Raw genomic sequence first — 22,285 nt, forward strand, 5'->3', positions numbered from 1 at the left:
TTTCATAGTGCCTTAGAATACAAATATAATGTGTTAAGCAGTTTTGTTTTCATTGCACATCAATGCCAACAATGTAAAGTAAACTTAGTAATTCAATTAACACTGAAATACATATGCTCAGAAAAATAGCTAACCCAAATTTTAAAGGCCTAACTATTCAGAATAAATCAATTAGGTTGCCATACATTATTCTCTTCTAATAAAACTATGACTGTTGCAAGTTATTTCTCATCATTTCACCATTCATACCTCATTAATCTCTTCAGACAGGGAACTCTTTAAAGAAGCTTCAAAATGCTTTATTTCCTCTTCAGTAAATTCAAGTCGACTCCACAAATTATAAACCTTACTTTTCAAATTATCTTTTGTTGAAAGAAGATCGTCTTTCTTGACTTCCAACTATAGAAACACAATTTAATTAAAATAAAATATAAAGGATAAAGAGACATTTCTGTCTATTAAAAACAAAGACAGTGGATCAGATCAGTGTATAGCTAATCATTATTATAATGGAAAGGTAAAATGTTAGGTTATGGTGCATATACACACATATACAGAGACAGGGTTTGGGGACACTTCACTAGGTCTAATGCAAAAAAATATATTTTTCTGTCTTGTTACAATAACATAGAAAATACTATTTTTGTATTGTTATAATATAAATGACATCTCATAAAACAAACAGATTTTTGTACAAATTAAACACTTTCAATGACTACACTAAACGCAGCTCAACAGATGAAGCTTTCAAAAATGATAAAGTACTTGTATTTTAGAAAGATGCTATGAATAATCTATCACAAAGAGTTAATAAAGACATAGTAAAAATAGCAAATTAAATATTTGATACAAACTGTCAAGTCTGTATAATTTAAAATACACAGGCATCTTTATATGTATGCTTTCAATTACACCGATAATAAATGAAACCAATAATGCAGCACATTTTAAAACATTATAAAAGAATACTACAAATGCAGAAGAGTATATTTATATAAAAAAAAAAAAAAAATTCTTTACTAGTAAAACTGCTTTTGTACCTGACAGACTATAAGTTGAAGGGCACTAATATTTTCTTTTGTTAGCAAAAAGGCTTCAGCATCATCACAGACTGCATCTTTCTCTAAGGTGGTTTCAGGATCATGTCCGATTTCCTTCATCAGTTGATGGATTTGCTGGCGTAAGTCCGAAAAGATTTTCACTCTACACTCCTGGAATTAAACGAACAGATTTATAATAATAAACCCCCCAAAAAATGAAAAATATAGGGGATAATAAAACAATTACACTTATTGCCTAGATTTACAGCTTTCCACTAATCTTAGTTATAGCCACAATGTTCTGTTTGTGCCTGAAACATTCTTCCAAAGAAAAACTGAAGCAGCCAAGGTTATCCTCAAACTCAGGATTCCTATTCCAAAGTGAGCAAATGATTAATAATTCAACATGTACATTTATCTCCACCCCCCACCACATTACTTTTTCAATAAGTAATAAAAGAATAAAATGCTTACAAGATTCATAAAAAAGAACATTTTTAGTGTTATTATAATACAAATCTACATTCTGTCCTTGCTTTTTGAAGTAGACTGTCTTTAAGAGTTACAGAATATACACTAAGCAATGCATGGAAAAAGTCCCTGGTGAGGAAGCCAGAAAACAGTAGTGTGCAGTCATGCACACTGGCTAATTTTGAGTCCCCCACATTCTTAACAGAATGTATTTACACCACTTCAAAAACCTGATTCTCCACAGTAAACCATATGTACCACCCAAGCTTCACACAGAAGACACTCAAAATGGTTGTTAGTACTAAAGTGATAGAAACTAAATAAAACAAGCAAATACCAGTGTCTTTGAATTTAAACTCAGTACAACAGACAGCTTCACCTTGCATCTCTAATATACAAAAGTGGTATAATGAAAACCTGATGTGGAGAACTAATTATTTTCATTTACTTAAAATATTACAAAACCAGCCAGACTAGCTGAGGAACCCTTCTCTTCCTGTTCACTTTCATCTATTTTTTGTGGTTTTCTTTCATTTAATGTGAGGAACCACTCAGCTCAGTAACGATTATAATCGGCAAATATAAATTACTAAGAGGCAAATGCATCTTCTTACACTGTTATTTTGCTTAGCCTATCCCAGATACATTGGGTGCAGTACAGATCACTACAGAGTACTCTAACATGTACTGGACCAAATTATAATTGTCAATCAACATCATGCACACAGACAAAGGAAGATCATGTAAATACCAGTGAAACAGCGACTGGGCTAAGACTAACTCAATTTCTAGATGTTATGAACCATCTTTTGAAGACTAGTACCCAATCTATGGTTGTTTCCCAACAAACACCCAAAGCTTTAGTTTATAATAATAAATAAGTAAACAAAAATAAAATAAAATTGAGGGATGGGTAGAAATGATATAGTAACAATGACAGACTGTCATTGTTATTATATCCATCTACCCTATTATTTTGGAAACAGTTGTTTTTATGTAATAGAAAACGTATTTTCTGAATGACATTCACCCCAAGAAAAAACACACACAACACAAACAATAAATACACAAAAGGAATATACAACATAAATGTACATTTTGAAACTTGGTGTAGCAGTATAAAAAGTTTTGTTATTAGTTTTTAATATATGCTAAAAAAATAAGTATTTTTGAGGTTATGTGAAATTAAGAATACTATTTGAAACTGAAGATTGGGGCAAACAGTCTTGCCACAAAAGATTTGGCAAATTTGATCTTCACATAAAAATTTGGCAATAATGATATAATTCTGAACAATTATTGAAAATATAGAACTTCCCATTTTAAACAGAAAGTTAAGGAACACAATACCCGTTCTATAGAAAGATTCTTGATATGTGCTTGCAGCTCAAGCAACTGTTGGCGTGTGGGTACACTGCCAGTGGGTATATAATACGGTGTGGCACACAAGTCAATACAAAGTGATTTGTCTTCTTCCTGGAGACTTTTTAATTCTTTCAGACGGTCATTTTTCTCTTTCATCAAAGACTCCATTCTTATCCTGAGATCCTTTTCTAACTGCAGGACAGTCAGACCTTTATCAATCTGTTCAAAAACAAAAAGTTGTTAGTATCTTGAAACTAAGGAATTATATTGAGTCAGTAAAGTGAAAATAATAATACACTAAACCAGACAAATCAATTAATTAACTTTCAAAAGATGAACATAGTTTACTAAATAGAAGCATCAATTAAGAAATATGTAAGGAAAAATAAGAACATAGAAGTGGAAAATACCTTAAAAAAATAACTTGGTAATTAATTTTCACCATGTTAACTTTCCATATATTTGGTCTACAGTGTACAGATATAACAGGTGAATATTTAAAGAGATGACTAATGTTAGAAAGAAAAAAGGCATTCGCATATCTATACGAATGAGCCTTGGTAAACCAGCTAAACACAAATTAAGTAAATAGGGACCGATACCTACCTGATAAGGATCTATCGACAGCTCATGATACAATGTATCCAGCTCCTTCCTATAAGTGATAATATTCTTCTCTATTCTTGATTTTAAATTTTCCTCTTCTGTAATCATATCTTTTAGCAAAAGCTTAAAAAAAAAAATGTTATATGATCATAGCGAGAAGTTCAGAAATGTTTTATTATTACAAACTGTCAATACTCTTAACTTATATCAGTGTGGTAATGTGTAAGAGAGACCAACATTCTTTCTAAATAAACTATATACTACTGGAATAGTATATCAGGTGATGAAATGCAACATTATTAAAATTCTCACTTGTATATGTAATTGTATAATGATTAATATGACTTCTAAATACTGTATTCAAAAGAAATGTTACATAGAGATACTTTTTAAATACTTGTATTATAACACACTTTTTATTTCAGCCAGAATAAAATATTAAAGGCTACTTAAACTCTTGTAAATATCCATATACTATATTCCCTTATTATTCATGAATGTATTATAATTAAATTAAGTTTTACAAAGACAGATAATCTGTTTACTTCAATATGCTTCTTGACTGCCTCCATACGCTCCACTCTCATAGCCTCCTGAATTCCAATGCTGTCCCAGATGTCCACAAGTCTGGCCAGGGATTGGTTGATGCCATTAACAAGGGAGAAGGCTAATAACTCGCTGTAACAAAAGTTGAATATTTAGTACTGTACAGACCTTCAAAAAGGAAAGCATCAGAAGACTTCAGCAAAGACAAGCTCCCATTGACATACTTAACCACTGCTTTGTTTGACTGACTTTTAAATTTAAAATTTGAAAAAGTAACTGTTATCATTCGGTGTATGCAAATGCAAAACGAGGATAAGGTGAGCAACATGGTTAAGGCCAAAACCTGGTTTCTTAAAACCCTCTGTTTAAATGCAGGAGTCTACTTTATGAAGTTCTGTTTTGGCAAAACACTCTGATGTCATAAAAACATGCTAAAAAAAAAAAAAAAGACATTGTTAGTGGCTGCTGTGAAACTGAAAGCAAGGATGGAGCCTACATGGGAAACATTACTTCTAAAAGTACCTTAGTTACATTACTCATTACTTACACACACACAAAAACAATCTAAATATTGTTATATTGTTATATAGTTACTTATAAACTGTAATGCATTACAAACAGTGTGTTACTTTGCATTACATTTTCTTCTTTTGCATGAGGAATTCTACATTTGACTGAACAGCATCTGCTATTAAATCCTATGCCCATATATGAACCTTCATTAAACAGACCAGAAACACAGCTAAACATGATGATTCTTGTGTTAAATGTGTTTTGTCCTTCATGTGCTGTGAAGTAAATAACCTACTGACATCGTCAACCTGTGCCACCAGTGATTCTTTAAGGAAACTGACCACTATGCCAACCAATCACATTATTTCTACATATCTATAGCAAATAGCTATAACTAGACCAACATTTTATTAACGTGTTTTTGTTACCAAGATGAACACAGCAGACTCTTCTGTTTGACTGTGAGCATGAGAAGCAAAAGGACTGGCATACTATTACATGTGCTTCTTGCCTTACATGCAGTGGTGCTGGGATGATAACAGCACAGGTACTTTTATTTCAATAAATAAGTATTGAATTAGGTTACCAGTTACTTTAAAAGGTAATCCAACTACTTAACACACATTTACTTTTAACGCTGCTTCCTATATTGTGATACTGAATTTATCACTGTATATTCATCTTATCAACATAATTTAGCAACATTAAAATACAGAGACATATTTCAACTAGGAAAAGGAATAATGCGACTGCTTAAGAATCTGCCTCTGGAAATGTATTTTTGTGGATGTTTCTGTCACTTTCTACCTTTTGCTGCTAGAAACATGCATGAACAACAAACATGCACAAACTATGAAATCCTAAACTGTAACCAGGTTAAGGGTTTTACATGACCACATAACTGGGTTACAAATCCATCCTTGCTAACCTAGTTTCACAGAGACTGATATCCTGGTTTATGTGACTGGAATAAGGGTTCACATGGCATTTTAGAAACCAAATTTCTACAAATAGCTGGGTTATTAATATGAATGCCAACACAACAACTGAGGCTTTAGAGTGCTGGTTCTTTCTATATAGGATTTGTTGTTTCAACTCAATTTCCATAGACATGCATGTTAGATTGGCTAGGGGCTAAATTGATTAGTTATGAATGAGACTTTATTAGTGAATGTGCTCCAAGATAGTTAAATGTCTCATTCAAAAAAAAGTTTGTTTTTGCATCCTTTTTCCCAGCCTATCCAGAATTTTGTATTACAATAAGTGCGCTCTGAAAATCAACCTATTAATCAAAGACAGAGACACAGAGAGTCAACACGCTATTAGAATTCTAAGGGCACCACAACCTTACAGCTTCAAATTAGACACTGTATATATGTGACATTTTATCATTAATTTATTCATAGGTTGTTGGGCCTTTGTCCTAAACGAAGCAAGTTGTAATTAACTGTAAAAGAAGAGCAATAGGGATACCCATCATAACATACTAAAACCTATTTAACCCAATATAGGCCTAAGTCTATCACAAGAGCATCTGCCTTCCAGAGAAATAAGCCCTGGACAGAACACTCCATTGCAGGGCCCAGCATCCAGCATCCAGCATCCATATAGGGCTAGTTTAGAAATTGCCAAATAATTTAAAGCCTCTGCAATGTTGGAGGAAAACTAGTGGACCCAGCCACAATGCCACTAGGAAAATACATATATTGCAAAATGTTGTAGAAAACTACAGAAACACAATATACTGTACTGTATAACACTAAATCAGGAGCACAGACATTAAGAAGTTTAAAAATGGAGTGCACACATTTACAAAAAGTAAACATGTCTTTCTACTTTGTACTCTAGAATAAAGTCACATTAAACAATGAGGAAAAGGTCAGCTAAAAGGCAGCATAAAGATGAAAGACGCCTCACGCCTGGACAAACTTGTTAAGAAGGCAGGCTCTATTGTAGGAGTAAAGTTGGACAGTTTAACAGCTGTGGCAGAGCGACGGGCACTAAGCAAACTCCTGTCAATCATGAATAATCCACTGCATCCACTGAACAGTGTCATCTCCAGGCAGAGGAGTAGCTTCAGTGACAGACTTTTGTCACTGTCTTGCTCCACTGACAGACTGAGGAGATCGTTCCTCCCCACACTATGCGACTCTTCAATTCCATCCGGGGGAGTAAATGCTAACATTATTCAAAGTTATTGTCTGCTTTTACATGCATTTTTATTACTTTTTAATTTAATATTGTTTTTTGTATCAGTATACTGCTGCTGGATTATGTGAATTTCCACTTGGGATTAATAAAGTGTCTATCTAGACTCCATATTTCTAAAATGGGACAGGGTTTGGGTAAAATATCTAATTACATACAATGGAGTGATTTGTGTTAATTTTACATACCAAAGAAATGTATTGATGGTGCTAGGAATAATCACACAGGCGTTGTCCGTTTCCTTGTTACAAATATCCCTCAAAACCCCGGAAGTTTAAAAGGTCCTTTTAGAGTTGACGATATAACTGCTACCTTGAGGTGGTCAGTAGGCCAGTGCTGGGAGATGAACTTGTTCTCTGCACTCTCATTCATCTTATTCATGTAAAATCTGACTTAACAGCAGTAATTTTTTGGACTACATAAACAATGAATCTGAGCTTCTTGCATTGATAAAACGTAAATTAAGCTTTCCTGATTAAAACAATTTCTTGGGATGCTCTGATCAGGTTTTTATAGGGCCAATACCGATCACCGATTTAATGTTACTGATTTTGGCTAGTTCCAATAATGATTTTTGTTCTTTCTCTTTATAAAACTTTTTACACTAAGCTCCTGCTTGACCAGATGCAGAGAATTAATGTGTTTTATACAGTTGCTAGCTCAAAAAATGTAAAATAACAGCTTTTTTGCTAAAATGTTGTTAAATAGTTAATTCCTGAATTATTAGTGGCTATGTAAACAGTAAGCACTCCAGCCACCATAAAAACCTCACATTATTCCATTCCACCTGAACTAAGGTGGTGCTGAGGTGTCACTGGTTGCATGGCTGCACTCGGGTCCTAATCTAGGATCCTGAAGTGGTTTGTCATGTGGTGGGTGTAGCAACACGCTGTACTGTGCATGCTCTTAACCTCTCTCGTTGTGTTAACAGTAAACTGAAAGACTCACTGACACAAGGACATTTTGACTTAAACCCACCTCAACCTGCCACTCTAGTCAGGAGTCTTGTCTTCAATTCAAAAGTCTCCAACCTCCATGCTAGTCAGAGTTTCCGGTTAATATACAGGCCAGAAATTCAGGAAGCAACTATTTACCAATATTAAAGCAAAATTGCATTTGTTTTGCACATTTTGAGATAAGACATTTGGAATATGGACTTTATTCACAATGTTTGCCACTGCCTAGCATTGGTTACATATTTTTGTTTATGTGAACCTCTCTTATGTCCTTTCTTCAATAAACATGAAATAAAAAGTTTCTCTGCCACCACAACATAATACATGGGGTAAGTAATGTATAAAAAAAATAATATTTGGATGACGAATTCCTTTAAGGTAACCCTGTCTCTCAGTCTTCCCAGATTTGCCCCAATCACTTGCACAGTGCTTAAGCTTTAGAGAGTGAATCTTAAAACTAGTGAGCCCCCAAAAAGTTCAGATTGATGTCAGTGTCCTGGTGCAGAAAGACTGGGTCAGCTTACTGTCTTTTCTTGTGGGCCACACCCTAGGTAATTAGGTTTTTCTGTTATGGAGCAGAAACCAACATTGGGTTGGTAGATGCAGAGGGGAAAAAAAAATAGCTAGTACGGACAATAGGTTATAAGGGAAGGGGTGGACAATAGCCATGGACTTCTTTGATGTACAAGAAATCAGCGCTTTTTGATCGATGGTTGGTTGGTAAAATGTTGAATTTTAACCATCTGTCTCTTCCATCTATTAGCACCCCTTTGTTTGCATGAGTTTTTGCACACTGGTTGAGTCATCTTTGATTAAAACCCACAGGTTATTGGATGAAAAGAAACTAATCAAATACTGGTAGAACTACAGGATGCTTAATTCTGGAATGCAGGTGGAGGGAGGGCAAACTGTTTTCTACATCTGCTAAGTCTGTTACAGAGATGGTGCTGTGTGCCACTGAAAGCCAAACAAAAATGGGATAATGCTGTTTATTTTTACTGTGTTTGGGTCTCTCTCTTTCATGCAAACAATCTAACTGATGACTTAAACACCAATAGCTTTAACACTACTTATGGAGTACCTTGTACACTTATAGTGAATACAATTTGTATTATAGGTTTCACTTTTTGCCTTAATATACCCTAACTTCCCCTACAGAGTTGGTAGTGCATTTAACAATTGATCTGACAGAAACAAAGTTGTACTTTAGATGAGATTTTCTACTGACTGGCACAATGCACCAAGAAATACAGCCAGTACCATCACAGAACTGAAATATCAAAACCTGTGTGCATTTACTATTCTTGTGATGCCATTTCTTTACCATTACACTGCAAAAATCATTCGATGTATGCAATAAAAAGTATTAATTAAAGCACATTCAATATCAAATGTATTGTAGACGTTTTGTTTTATGCATCGTTAACACATTGGACAAAATTACTATGTACACAGCATATGTTTCTGTGTATGTATAAGCCTATGTGAAGTACGAACAATTAGTTAAATAAATGAAGTTTCCTAAAAAAAGATCTCCAGTCCGTATCAGCGGCACAGCTTGTCGAGTCATTTAATAGACATTTAATATCGGAATATTGCATGAAAAGGCATATATTAAATTACGAAACACCCAATCATTTAATAATTCTACTGACATTAGCACCACACTTTGTCATTAAAAAAATGATCAGCCTTTATATAACTCCGTCGTGCCAGTTAAATGCACATTTAAGTCGTGGCTGTTCGATTCTAGCCCAACAAAGCCTGATTAAACAAGTAACTCCAGAAATGTAAAAAATTAACAAATGTGGCTTCACTAATAAACACATTAGACAAAAATCCTAAGATAAAAAAATTACACATTTAACATACCTTTTTCTGCTCGTCATCTTCACAACCGTACTTAAAATAAGGGTCCTGTTAGGAAGTGTTTTCGTTCGTACTATCCTTTATTTAAAACTTTTAATATTAGCCCCAAACATGTTAAAGCGACGTAATTTAGATTTAAAACTTTATTTTTGTGGGTTTCTATTTGAGAAGGTACCGTCACCGCTAGCCTGCGCCTTGCACCGGACAGAAAAAAAATTCAAAAATGTTCACTTCGAGTAAGTCAACTCCTCATTGGACAAAAAGCAACCAATCAGAAACTGTCCAAATAATAAACCTTGTGACGTCATCAGGCTCAAAGCGGAAGTTTTTATGACAATTGTTTGTTTTTCTTGTGTCATATTTTCGATAATAGATGTATACATAAAATGTGTTACATTTTAAAAACATTATATGCATGAATACATATTTTAATACTCTTACTGAGAAAGGTGTTGAGCGAAGACCGGCAGTGGTCTCGTTTGATAATGCTTTCGGACGGATTTCTTGCGGATTGGAATTCACTACTCGTTTTGACTTAGCGCAAATCTGTGGCTGTAACCAAGTAACAACAGGATCCTGTTAATTATGTGAATAAAACGTTACATGAAAAAGGAGCTGTGCATACACTGAAGATGTGTACAAGGAATACAGAAGTGTCTAAAGTCTTTCAAGGAAACAAAGCTCTTCGACTAAAATAGTGAATTTTGCGTTCAAAAGAATTACTTATGAACTTAAGTTGTTTTTTTTTTGTTGTTTTTTTTTCGGCGCCACCTAATTCACAAGTTTTTCAGTTTGATTTTTTAAAACTCTGGTCACCCAGTAACTTGCTGTCAGAGTGCCACATTAACCTGATATCATGTTCAGTCGCTGTAATAAAGTTAGCCTTTGGAATTTCCTTGCAAGTCTCGTCTCAACAATATTATTACAGCAAGACATGCTAAAGCAAAGAAAAGATTAATTACATTTATTTTTAAACTTAGGTTATGTTAATTTGCAATTGCAAATTGTCACTGTGCATGATAAGAACATAAAAAATTTAACAAACGTGAGGAGACAGTTCAGCCCACCAAACCCGTTTGTTTAGTTAATACCCATGCTGCCTCAGTGTCTCATCCAGATAATTCTTAAAGGTCGTCAAGGGTTCTGCTTCAACTAAATGTCTTGGTAGTTTGTTCCCGGGTCCCACAACTCTTTGCTTCTGGATTCAGACTCCCTTTATGAACGATGTAAGGAATAAATATATCATTAACAAATTAAATACATTATTCAGGTCTGGTCAGGTTGGAGAGCATACACTGGTACACCGCATTGCTTCATCCACCACACAACAAAACAACTCAGAATCCTGGTTTGCAGCCACCCCAGGCAGATACACGGTCAACTCCCACACCCAGGAAATGGCCATCTATATGCTGCAGCCAGGTGTTACATCGGCATCCCCTTGGCCTGGCCCATCTGCTTGGGTCCTCAACACTGAGGATCCTGCAAGCCAGATTACCCTAAGGGAATCATGCCACATAACCGTAGTGCTGTAACTGATGCTCCCTCACAATACAGGTAATGTGCCTCATTCAGGACTTCATGACCAACTGCTTGTTCGAAATAAAGTCAAGCCAATGATACCCAAGGATTCTCCAAAGAGACACAGTACCAAAGGAGTCCAGTCTTCATCTCAGTTCACTGGATAGCATTCATGTCTTGCAACCATATTACAAAACAGGAAGCACCAGGACTCTAAGGACTTGGAACTTTGTCCTTTTGCAATGATATCAGGAGCTCCACACACCCCATTCCAGTGACCTTATGACTCCCATGCTCTCCCAATCCATCTACATTAACAATGATAAATATCCAACTTAATACATTTTGTGATGCATTCAATTTATGCTCACATATCATTTTAATATTATTTATGCATTGTTATGTTACACTATTTCTTTATTTATTGGGCTTGTGTATGTTTGGTTCCAGCTACAGAATGTATTGGCCTCATACTGATTGGCTTCAGAAGTTGCAGTGATATGCTCAGATAGTCAGTTTATATGTAAGTCATAATATTAAAACAACAACAATTTATTTCTTCTATAGCCCAAAATCACAAAAGGAATGCCTCAATGGGCTCTAATAGGCCCTGGTTTTTGACAGACCCCCAGCCAGACTACCAAAAAAAAATTTGACCATTAGTAAAACTTTTGGTGAGAACAAGCCATTCAGCCCAACAAAACTTGTTAATCATATCCAGCTAATTCCTCCAAAACAACATCAAGTTTAGTTTTGAATGTCCCAGGAGTCCTGTGGTCAACCAAACTATGTGGTGACTTATTTCATGAGTCTCTAGTTCTCTGTGTGCAGAAAAACGTCATAACTTTTCTGTGAAATTTACCCTTAAAATCTTTCTAACTACCCGTCTTCTTGCTGAACTCATTTTGAAGAAACAGTCTCAATCAACTTTACTAATCCCTTTCATACCATTATGCAATTCAATCATATCCCCTTGTAATCTCTGTTTGCTTAAACTGAAGGCTCAGCTGCTCCTTCAATCTTTCCTCATAACTCATATTGTACAGTCCTGGAATCAGTCACACTCTTCCAGAATTTTTCTAGTACTTTTTTATAGCTTGGAGACCAAAACTGTACAAAGTACTTCAGGTGCATCCTCACTGGTGCCTTCTAAATCTTAAAGCTTCCTTTGATTTGTACTCTACACCTCATGCAATATAACTTTATATTCTTCTAGCCTTAATGGTTTCTGTACACTGGATGTAGATAGTGAAAGAGTCCACCATAACTCCCTGGCCCTTCTCATAATGGGTACTGTACTTTCAAGTTTCAGACATCTCAATGTTTATTCCAGTCTAACATTTTTACTTCTCATGCTATGCTATCCAAATCCTTCTGTATTTATTGAACGGATTCTAGGCTATGTGCCAATCAGTTTTATCACCTGCAAACATAACCAGATTGTTGATTATATTCCTATCCAGATCATTTATGCACTGTCCCCGAGAGACACCACTTTTAACATTCCCCAGTTCTAATAAGGTTCCTCGCACCATACCCCTCTGTTTCCTTTAATTAAACCAATTCTGCACCAATCTACACACTACGAACAAAACTCCCACTTCATTTAATGTAATGCCCAACCTCTAATGGGGGCCCGTATCAAATGTTTTCTTCGACAGTCATAACCCGAGCAACTTGTTTCACTGTTGGCAACTATATGACCACCGCTTGAGCGTGCTGGATAACGGGCTCCGTGTGAGTTGATTTGAGTAAGTTAACGTTTAATAATAGCGCCCTGCTCTTATTGATTATAAGTAAAGTAACATTCCAAGGAATAGTTTCCGCAAGCATCCTAAGCTTCGCAATTCATCCAGGCTGCCATGTAATGGATGAAGCTACAAGAACCGAATCCCTACTTTCTTAATTAATTTCGGTTTCACGCATGGTAGTAAAAACGTAAAAGACCCGCATATAGTGCCTTAAAACTGTTTGACAGATGACATTGAAATCTGATTGAAATCCTATGTAGATTGAAAGGTATTGTGCTCAGCTAATGAAGTCTCTCACCGAGACTTCACACCTAATTGGTCTAACAAGATGACGGCTACGCCTACTACCGGAAAATCAGGGCCGTTCCAGGCTAGATGGAGTACGGCGCTCCAGGGCTAGGGGCGGATTTTTTAGTAATATTGTTCCCGTTTTTGATCGGTAGTAAAGGGGGAATCGGTGATGAGACATGCTGTTTTTGAGAAGAAAAAAGGGGACAAACAAAATAAATCGACGGAATAACACTTATAAGGAGGCACGTTTCTTAACAGTGCTGTGAATGTGACTGTTTGAAATCCCATGCGCCACATGCTCACGTGACACAAGAGGCGGGGCAAAAGGTGGAAGGATAGGTTGCAGGGAGATGAAAACTCTCATAAGTCAGCGACGTCAATTTGAATTTGGGAATGTTGTAAAACTACACATTATGGTTTGAAACTAGTGGAGTTGATTCTTGAATTGCTCACTCATATTTGAACTTTCTCGACCCTGTATGCGCTGGTGTAGATTATTCGTGCTGTGCACTTTATGAACTCGGCTGAGATTTCCACAGGTCAACACGGAACTCGATATGCCAAGTGATAGATATCGACGGCTGCAATAGGGAACCATGATTCGTCCCGGCCTTGAAACTTTTAGCTGTCTACAAGCTTTACTTCTGTTACACTTCTTCATACCGCTGACCTCTGCCACGCAGTACGCAGTCACAGTGGACGCAGCTAGACCCCTAAGGGACATCAGACACTTCTGGAAGAGCACTGGCTTTTGGTATGGCTCCTTCCCTTAACATGTGGTGTGGGCTTTTAAAAAGAACAGTTTCAAGTTGTGTTACCATCAAACGTTTCTGGAATTCTTAGAGATCTGTTATGTGATTGGGGTTAATAAAACATTAAGAAATAAAACATTTTGTGGTTAAAGAACTGAGGTCATTAAGTTAATGGTGCAACAAACGAAGGGTGATCAAATGATATAGCCTCGTAGGATTTTTAAAACATTCACATAGCTTTTTTTTTGTGCCACTTTTATTTTGCTTGTGTATGTAATTATTGTACATTCCTGTTGATGGCTTGATAACTTTCTTCACTGGCCTTTCAGACTGGGGACAAGATGTACACCAGTGGTTCTGAACCTTTATTCCTCCAAGGTCTCCCAGTACATGACATGAATATGTAAGACCCCACAGGGCCAAGACAGTTATCCTCTTGTACTTTTGCTGCAGTCTTGACAAAGGAGCTTGTTTTTGAGCTTCGATTTATTAAGTATATAAAGCGCAATACCTAACTAACAGGAAATTTCAAAAACAGGCTTATGTCTTAATTAAAAAAGGTATTCTTACTACTTCCATGAATTTCCTAATCCTAACACAGAATCAATAGCCACTTTTTCAGGGTTAAATAATGACCAACCTTTACCATAATACAAAGTTTGTAGCTGCAGCTAGTTTTGATAAATTACTCACTGGCCTTAAGTATCACTTTTTAAATGAAGCATAAAGCAATTTTTGAAAAAATATATGCATTTTTAAAAGGAGAATTAGTCTGTGTTGACATTTTTTCATAACTTAATTCCATTTGCTACTTCGTTATCCTGTGAATTTAGCATTGGATCATTCCCATTAGTGATAGCCACATTTTATCACGAGTGGAAATGTAAACATATTTTCTCTCCACATCCAAAAGTCGAGTCAGTGGAAAAGAAAACATCATGTAAAGCGAAGGCAGCGGTCAAGTAAGCCATGGAAGGGTGTTCAGCTCTGACACCTGTTTAGCTTTAAAAGATGAGCATAGAGTTGGCAGTGGCATGTGTGAAGCCCACCTACCATTTCCTTCATGAGGCTGCCAAATCTTTGGCAGCATGCTAAAGCATCAAGTGCTTTACGGCAGTTCGGCATGTTCCCTTATTTTCAGTTTGTTTTTGTTGAAACATTTTGCGCCGACTACAGGTTAGAAAGGTGCAAGAGTGACTACTAAGCCCAGATGTGCTGTGCGCATGTTGCGAGTCCACCTGATCTCTGTCTGGAAATGAGACACATTTTTAATCCTACTGAACTATACAAGGATTCTCTGTGGGACACTAGAAGCAGAGAAGCTTTAAGAATGAACATTCTGGTAACTCAGTGCTCAGAGTTTCTTCTCCTGTTTAAATCTTCTTGAAAAATATGTTAGTACAACTGACCTATAACTAATCACCATAGTGTCTGCTGTTCCACACTCCATAATTCATGTCTTGAGTTTTTTTTATTGTGATTTGCTCCACAGTAGCAGCAGTTTTTTCTGATGTTGAAGTCTGGTAAGACTTTGGGTCATTTTCTAGAGATAACCCGACATGACTGGATTCTGTAGCCCATCTCTTCACTGTGGCATATGAAGAGGACTAGTTCTGGCACATGTTAGTTAGCCAAGAATGGTCAAAAAATATTTAGTCTTTTGTGTTAGAAATTGAATAACAAAACAGTACTTGATTTTGTGATTTTTTTTTTCCTGCATCATTGTTGCCTTTCTATTGTAATTAAAAATATACACTATAAATGACTAATAGTGTAAACTTAAATTTCACATTTTAGTATACGTGAGCTAGTATTTGGTTGCTTACAACCTTAAAATAAAGTGCTTTCTTCATCATACTGTGTATGTTTTTGTGTGGCACAATCAGAATTAAATGGAATGCAGTATGAAAGTTTGTAGGAAACTGATATTAGTTACAGAATTTATTATAAAAGTCTAAAAAATTGTTAGTGCTCATTGTATACAGTAAAATAGAATTGTTTCAATAGAATACAGAATTACTTTAGACTAGCTCCTTTTGTAAACTCCGGTCAATCAGATGTTTAGTAGTAAATTATAGGATGTAGTGCATGTGCAGTGACTTGCCAAATGATCAATTTTTAGTATTGCCCCTAGGAAGGTTGTGTTGAGTGCATTGGTAGATACAGTGGCTAAAAGAACTGGAATAATGACCATTACGTTATAGATATTTAATATTTTATTAACTGTGTTATATTTATGAACATGTTAGTAATTACAATTCAAACACTATGGGTGTCATAATGGATAGCCTGGTGCCCACAGAGCCAATGTGCTTTGTCGAAATCCAGCACCCACTGGCCTTCTGTGGAAGTTCTTCCAATATCATTATATGGTTTTTCCTGGTTGGCCTTATTTTTTCCTATATTCCAAAAATGTATATATTAAGTTGACTGGTACTTCTAAGTTGTTCTTGTGGCTGTATTCATGAGTGGGCCCTACAGTGGTCTAATACTCCCAACCAGTGCTTGTTATTGCCTTGCTCCCGGCACTGCTGGAACAGACTCCATTTAGCAGTATCCATGAAATAGATTATGTGCTTTCTGATTGAAAATACAGTATGTAGGTTTTCTGGGTGGGCTTTGGCAGTGATTACAGAGTCAATTTTGCATTGATTGGACAGGGTTGAGGACCCCTCATGACCAGCTGTTTATGCTGCCTTCATCTTTGGTACAGCATTCATAAAATCAATTATAATTCATCTCAGAATATTGGGCTAGTTTTATTAGTGTTCAAGGTATTGGTAAAATATCCAATCTTAATTTCTATTACAGAACAAAATATAACTAAAGGTCTCATATACCTACAATATTTACAATATCTTCTTCTTTTGGCTGCTCCCGTTATGGGTTGCCACAGAGGTTCATCTTCTTCCATATCTTTCTGTCCTCTGCATCTTGTTCTGTTAAACCCGTCATCTGCATGTCCTCTCTCACCACATCCATAAACCTTTACTTAGGCCTTCATCTTTTTCTCTTGCCTGGCAACTCTATCCTTAGCATCCTTCTCCCAATATACCCAGCATCTCTCCTCTGCACATGTCTAAACCAACGCAATCTCACCTCTCTGACTTTGTCTCCCAACCATCCAACTTGAGCTGACTCTCTAATGTCCTCATTTCTAATCCTATCCATCCTCGTCACACCCAATGCAAATCTTAGCATCTTTAACTCTGCCGCCTCCATCTCTGTCTCCTGCTTTCTGGTCAGTCCCTCCGTCTCCAACCCATATAACATAGCTGGTCTCACTACCGTTCTGTAGACCTTCCCTTTCAGTCGTGCTGATACTCGTCTGTCAGAAATAATTCTTGTCACTGTTCTGCACCCATTCCACCCTGCCTGCACTCTTCTTCACTCTCTCCCACATTCCCTATTACTCTGTACTGTTGATCCCAAGTATTTAAATTTATCCACCTTTGCCAACTCTACACCTTGCATCCTCACCATTCTACTGACCTCCATCTCATTTACAATATATGTACTGTATTTGTGGCATATTGATAGAATTAAAAAAAGATCAGTTTCAGACTTCTGTATTCTAACCATCTGGGAACAAACTGCAGAGTGCTTTCTACAGGGTGACTGACAGAAAAGCATCTGACGCAGTTTTCACATACTATGGGCATTTTCACAGTTGCCATTTATGATGTCACACCTTCCCACATCATTCTGTTCGTGTGAATTACCCTTTGGAGCAGTGGGAGAAAGGCCATTGATTTCTTCACAACCCATTCAAAAGCAATTAAAGATTAACTCAGGCTTGGACCGCAATAGAAGTAAATTCTTGCAGTACTTCTTTGTATTCCTTGCTCTGCGCTCCAATAAACACACGTTATCGGCAATACACTAATAACCCAATTGTGCTCCACTCACTTAGAATCTGGAACCAATGTAGAAAGCATTTTAAGACGGAGAAGCTTCTATCTGTGGCACCTCTGCAAGAGAACCGCCTCTTTCAACCTTCACAAACATATGCAGTTTTTAATATCTGGAAAAAATTTGGAATTAACTTGCTTAGAGATCTTTATATAGACAACGTCTTTGCATCCTATGAACAATTACATTCCAAATTTAACATTCCAGCTACACATTTTTTTCACTATCTTCAAATCAGGAACTTTGTTAAACAGAACCTTCCAGATTTTCCTCATCTTGCACCCACAAACATGCTGGAAAAATTATTGCTCAATTTCAAGGAGTTAGACTCCATCTCTACAATATATAAAATCCTTTTACAATCCCTCCCTTTCAAAGATCCAAGAGTACACTGGGAAAAAGATCTCTCAATTAATATATCAGAAAAGGAGTGGAAAGTAGCAATGCAGTAGCAATGCAGAGAATTTACTCAAGCTCCATATGCGCAAAGCATACAATTATACAACTCAAAATTATATATCGATCACATCTGTCTCGACTAAAACTCTCCAAAATGTTTCCAGGACATGATCCAACCTGTGAACGTTGCAACCAAGTCCCAGCCTCAACAGGTCACATGTTCTGGGCCTGCACCAAATTAACATTATTCTGGACAAAAATTTTTAATTACCTGTCAGACAGTCTTGGACTCACAATCCCTCCTAACCCATTAACAGCTGTGTTTGGGGTTCTTCCAGAGGGGTTTAAAGTGGAGAAAGACAAACAAATTGTGATTGCATTTACTACACTGTTGGCACGCAGACTCATTCTGATAAACTGGAAGAATCCAAACTCTCCTCTTTTAAGTCAGTGGGAAACCGATGTGTTATATTATTTGAAATTGGAAAAAATCAAATACTCAGTTAGAGGATCTGTACAGACCTTTTTCAAAACATGGAAGGATCTAATCAGTAATATTTTAAAATAAGTTCATAAAGCACAGAGAATTCTTTTTAAATTAGGTATGTTTACAAGCCTTAAATTTAACGTTATTTGGCTTGCTCTCTCTCTCAGGTGTAGGGATCGATCTGTTCTTAACTCAATTTTTCTTTTTGTAAAATCTTGATTGCTTTGTATGGATTGTAATAAAATTAATAAAAAAAAAAAAAAGATTAACTCTTAACTTTTTATGTGGAAGTTTTATTCGGGGAAAAAAGTAAAGGAAATACATTAGTTAAGTATTGTACTGCTTCAAAAGTGATGCCTGTAAATGTCCTTTTTGTCTGAGCTGATTATTATTTTTTTCCAGGATTTTTCATTTTTTAAATACAGTAGGTGAGAGGTCAGTGTTACATCAAAGTTAGGTGAATTCTGGTAAGGAAGTTATTTAGCAGTGTCTCATTGAGCGCTATCACTTGAAAGGTTGTTTAGGTAAAATCTCCCACTAGATGTTTCTCATATTTCATTTACATGTAAATGTTATTTGTTGATTAAAGATTACTGTATAATGGTTCGAACCCTGAGGTTGCAACAGTAACACCTTGTGACGCTGCTGCTTTTAGAAAGTGTTTTTCCCGGTTTTAGTATATTTTTAGTATTCTTGGACATATCTTTAGTTAAATTAAGTTCTTTCCTGTTTGCCTCACTTGGTTGAAAAAAAAATGTCAAAGTTCAGGAATTAATGCACAAAATATTTATGTAACCCCGTGACCCTGTATTCGGATTCAGCGGGTTAGAAAATGGATGGATGGATGGATAGTTATGTAATGTACTGTATGGTCACACTCCTGCGGTGATGTACACAGAGACATGACATGTGTCAGTTGTATGCCAAAATTAATTATTATCCCTTTGTACATTTTTCTTTTGCCCTAACACAATGTGTCAGTTTTTTGTCCGCATTTTAATAAAGCCTAAATATTTTTATCCACATTGTTAAAACAAAATCTAAACTGATTAGTAATTATATAAATGCAGATTATTCTGTACTTTTAATTATGTTTGTTACATAACTTACTAAATATAGCTGTACATATCTTTTCCTCTATCTATATTGTTTGATTGTACAATTTTAATCTTTGTATATTTGCACATATTTATTTTTTATGTTGTAATTTATTTTAACTGTTGATGACAGTGCATTTTATATTATTTTAATTTTTTGTTTTACTAATAAGTGTTCTTTTCAGTTGTGCAATTTTGGACGAGATTTGTTTTGCATGTCACTGCACATTACGTTTGTGCAGCTGCCAATGTGACAAATAATAAAGCTTCACCTTACAAGCAGGTAAAATTAACCATCTAAATATTTTTATATAATACAACACAGAGCCTAGAAAACAGCTAATTTAAACAGCTGACCATGCCAATAATTTAGTGAAATTTACTTTTTCACTATTATAAGCATGGCTCTAATTTTCTGTATAGATAGCATTTTCACATGATTACCAGGTAAGGGAAGGGAATCCTGGAAACAGTCGTAGTATTTGTAGTAGTACATTAAATTTCGTAGTTGAATATGTCACCAAAATGAAACATTTTGACAATATCGGGCTCCATGATAAGATACAAAAGTAAGTAGACACTGTTTTACAAATGCATTTGTTTTCTTTTTAAAAAAAAGTTGTGTGGTAAGCAGGAGTAACTGGGTGTCAGATTTGTTGTATTGCTACTCCTTTAAAGAAGAAATGTTTTTCAGTATGTGTTTGAGGAGTGAACAAAAGTATGCATGAGAAACTAAACAATTGCAGAGGCAAAAAGCAAAGCAACATATTTGCAAACACTTACAACTACAGGTACATCTTTAACAATATCTAAAAATGGCATAAATGCCACTTCCACCATACAGTTATCACTGTAAAAATTACATAAATCCTACTTCCACCGTGCAGTTATCACATACCACCATGTATTCAACCAAAGCCAAGTTTTCTGGCTTCTTTACTGATGCCATTTTGCAATCAGAAAATGTTTTACGGTATATATGTGAAAGTGGCTGCAAAGTAGACTTGTACAGCAGTGTCTAGTGGAAATCTGTTTTATCCTCTGTTTGATTGTGTGCTTTGATGAACGTGTATGACTTTTCTGGTAAAAAGTTTAAAGTAATATTATGTCCAATTCCTAGGAGCAACACATTCAGGGGAATCATATTGCTAGAGCAATTAATGTTTTGCTCCGTCCAGCATACAGTCTACTAGTGATTTTGTTCATATGTACCACTATTCCAAAGTCTATACAACTGTTACCTAGACTTCAGCACTGTTACAAATAACGTTTCTTTAATGACACTATATGGTTCTGTCCTGGATTGTGTCCTTCCTTGTAGAACCATTGCTTGACAAAACACAACTTCATTCTGGGAACAGTTCTTTGTATATGGAATTGGTTCTTTGTGATTTGAAAAGCCTCCTAATCTGTAGAAAACAAAACACAACATCTTTAATATTGGCATGCAACCTACACTTTTAAAAATAGTGATTTTTTAAGGTCACTATATTGGTTCTTTACTATTTTGTGTCGTTCTTCATGGCCACATTGCTCGACCAAGCACCACTTCATTGTGCAGCAGGTTCTTTGCATATGATGTTGGTTCTTTGTGCTTTGAAAACTTCCTAATACAGTATGTTAAAAAAATCTTTAATGTTTGCTGGGCTGCAGGACACTAACAGATTAAGAAAACTTGGTCTAAGCCTGTGTTATAGCACATATGCAGCAAGGGTCCTTTAAAAAAAATATCATTTTGGCATTTCACAAATTTGTAACTGTTTGTCCATGGTTATTTACTGTATGGAGCCTATTACCGATCTAAATAAATAAAGGTTCTTTTGGAAACCTTTATGTGGATGGATCTTTTGGAAACCAAAAATGGTTCCTCTATGGCGTCACTCTGTTGAACCACTGTGGCACCTTTATTTCTAAGAGTGTAGCAGGACAATAATAGATTAAGAAAACCTGGACTTAGCCTTATGTATGCAGCTAGAGTCCTCCTTAAATCGTGACCCACCGGTATTTCACATATTTGTTACCACCTCTTCATAGTTATTTACTGTATGGAGCCTGTTACAAATGTTAATAAATTAAGCTTCTTTCTGGAACCTTCATGTGGATGCATCTTTTGGGAACCAAAAATGGTTCCCCTATAGGACATCAGTCTGAACAACCACTCTAACTCTTTTATCTTTAAGAGTGTGGCAGAACAGATTTTTTAATTTTCTCCCTCTATTTGAATTTATTAGTTATGCTCACTAATATTATATTGTAAATAAATATAAAATATACTCCTGCAATTAGGATGAGGAGACTCTTTGGTAAAAGACTTTAAAAGGCTTTGATCCCAAACTATGTGCAGTAATAGCTGTAGACCACCAGATGGCAGACATGCATCCTACAGTATAACTGTGCATGGTATTGTGTGAAAAATAATGGACTGATTACGGAGCTGACACCATTCCTTAAGCTGCCAAAAAACATACCGGTAGAATGATGCTACAGTATGGCATCATATC

At 35.8% G+C, this 22,285-nt stretch overlaps 2 protein-coding genes across 3 annotated transcripts in view; one reads left to right on the forward strand and one right to left on the reverse strand.

Annotated features, from left to right (window-relative positions):
- zgc:86764 (uncharacterized protein LOC797431 homolog) overlaps nt 1-9,804 on the reverse strand; it is a 41,627-nt gene extending 31,823 nt beyond the window's left edge. The window contains exons 1-6 of one of the 2 annotated variants that reach the window (XM_039750379.1): nt 9,578-9,804; nt 4,028-4,160; nt 3,483-3,605; nt 2,862-3,095; nt 1,041-1,211; nt 250-399 (exon numbers count right to left, since the gene is read on the reverse strand). In XM_039750379.1, coding sequence (XP_039606313.1) covers nt 250-399; nt 1,041-1,211; nt 2,862-3,095; nt 3,483-3,605; nt 4,028-4,160; nt 9,578-9,594 — 828 coding nt within the window. In that variant the 5' untranslated portion in view covers nt 9,595-9,804. The remainder of the gene's footprint in view (nt 1-249; nt 400-1,040; nt 1,212-2,861; nt 3,096-3,482; nt 3,606-4,027; nt 4,161-9,577) is intronic. The other variant, XM_039750380.1, reaches the window with a different exon arrangement.
- A 3,643-nt stretch (nt 9,805-13,447) lies between these two features.
- Nucleotides 13,448-22,285, forward strand: part of idua (alpha-L-iduronidase) — a 135,832-nt gene continuing 126,994 nt past the window's right edge. Inside the window, exon 1 of the mRNA XM_039750382.1 lies at nt 13,448-13,891. Coding sequence (XP_039606316.1) covers nt 13,734-13,891 — 158 coding nt within the window. The 5' untranslated portion in view covers nt 13,448-13,733. The remainder of the gene's footprint in view (nt 13,892-22,285) is intronic.

Source organism: Polypterus senegalus, chromosome 4 (assembly GCF_016835505.1).
Source record: "Polypterus senegalus isolate Bchr_013 chromosome 4, ASM1683550v1, whole genome shotgun sequence".
Classification (NCBI taxonomy): Eukaryota; Metazoa; Chordata; class Cladistia; order Polypteriformes; family Polypteridae; genus Polypterus; species Polypterus senegalus.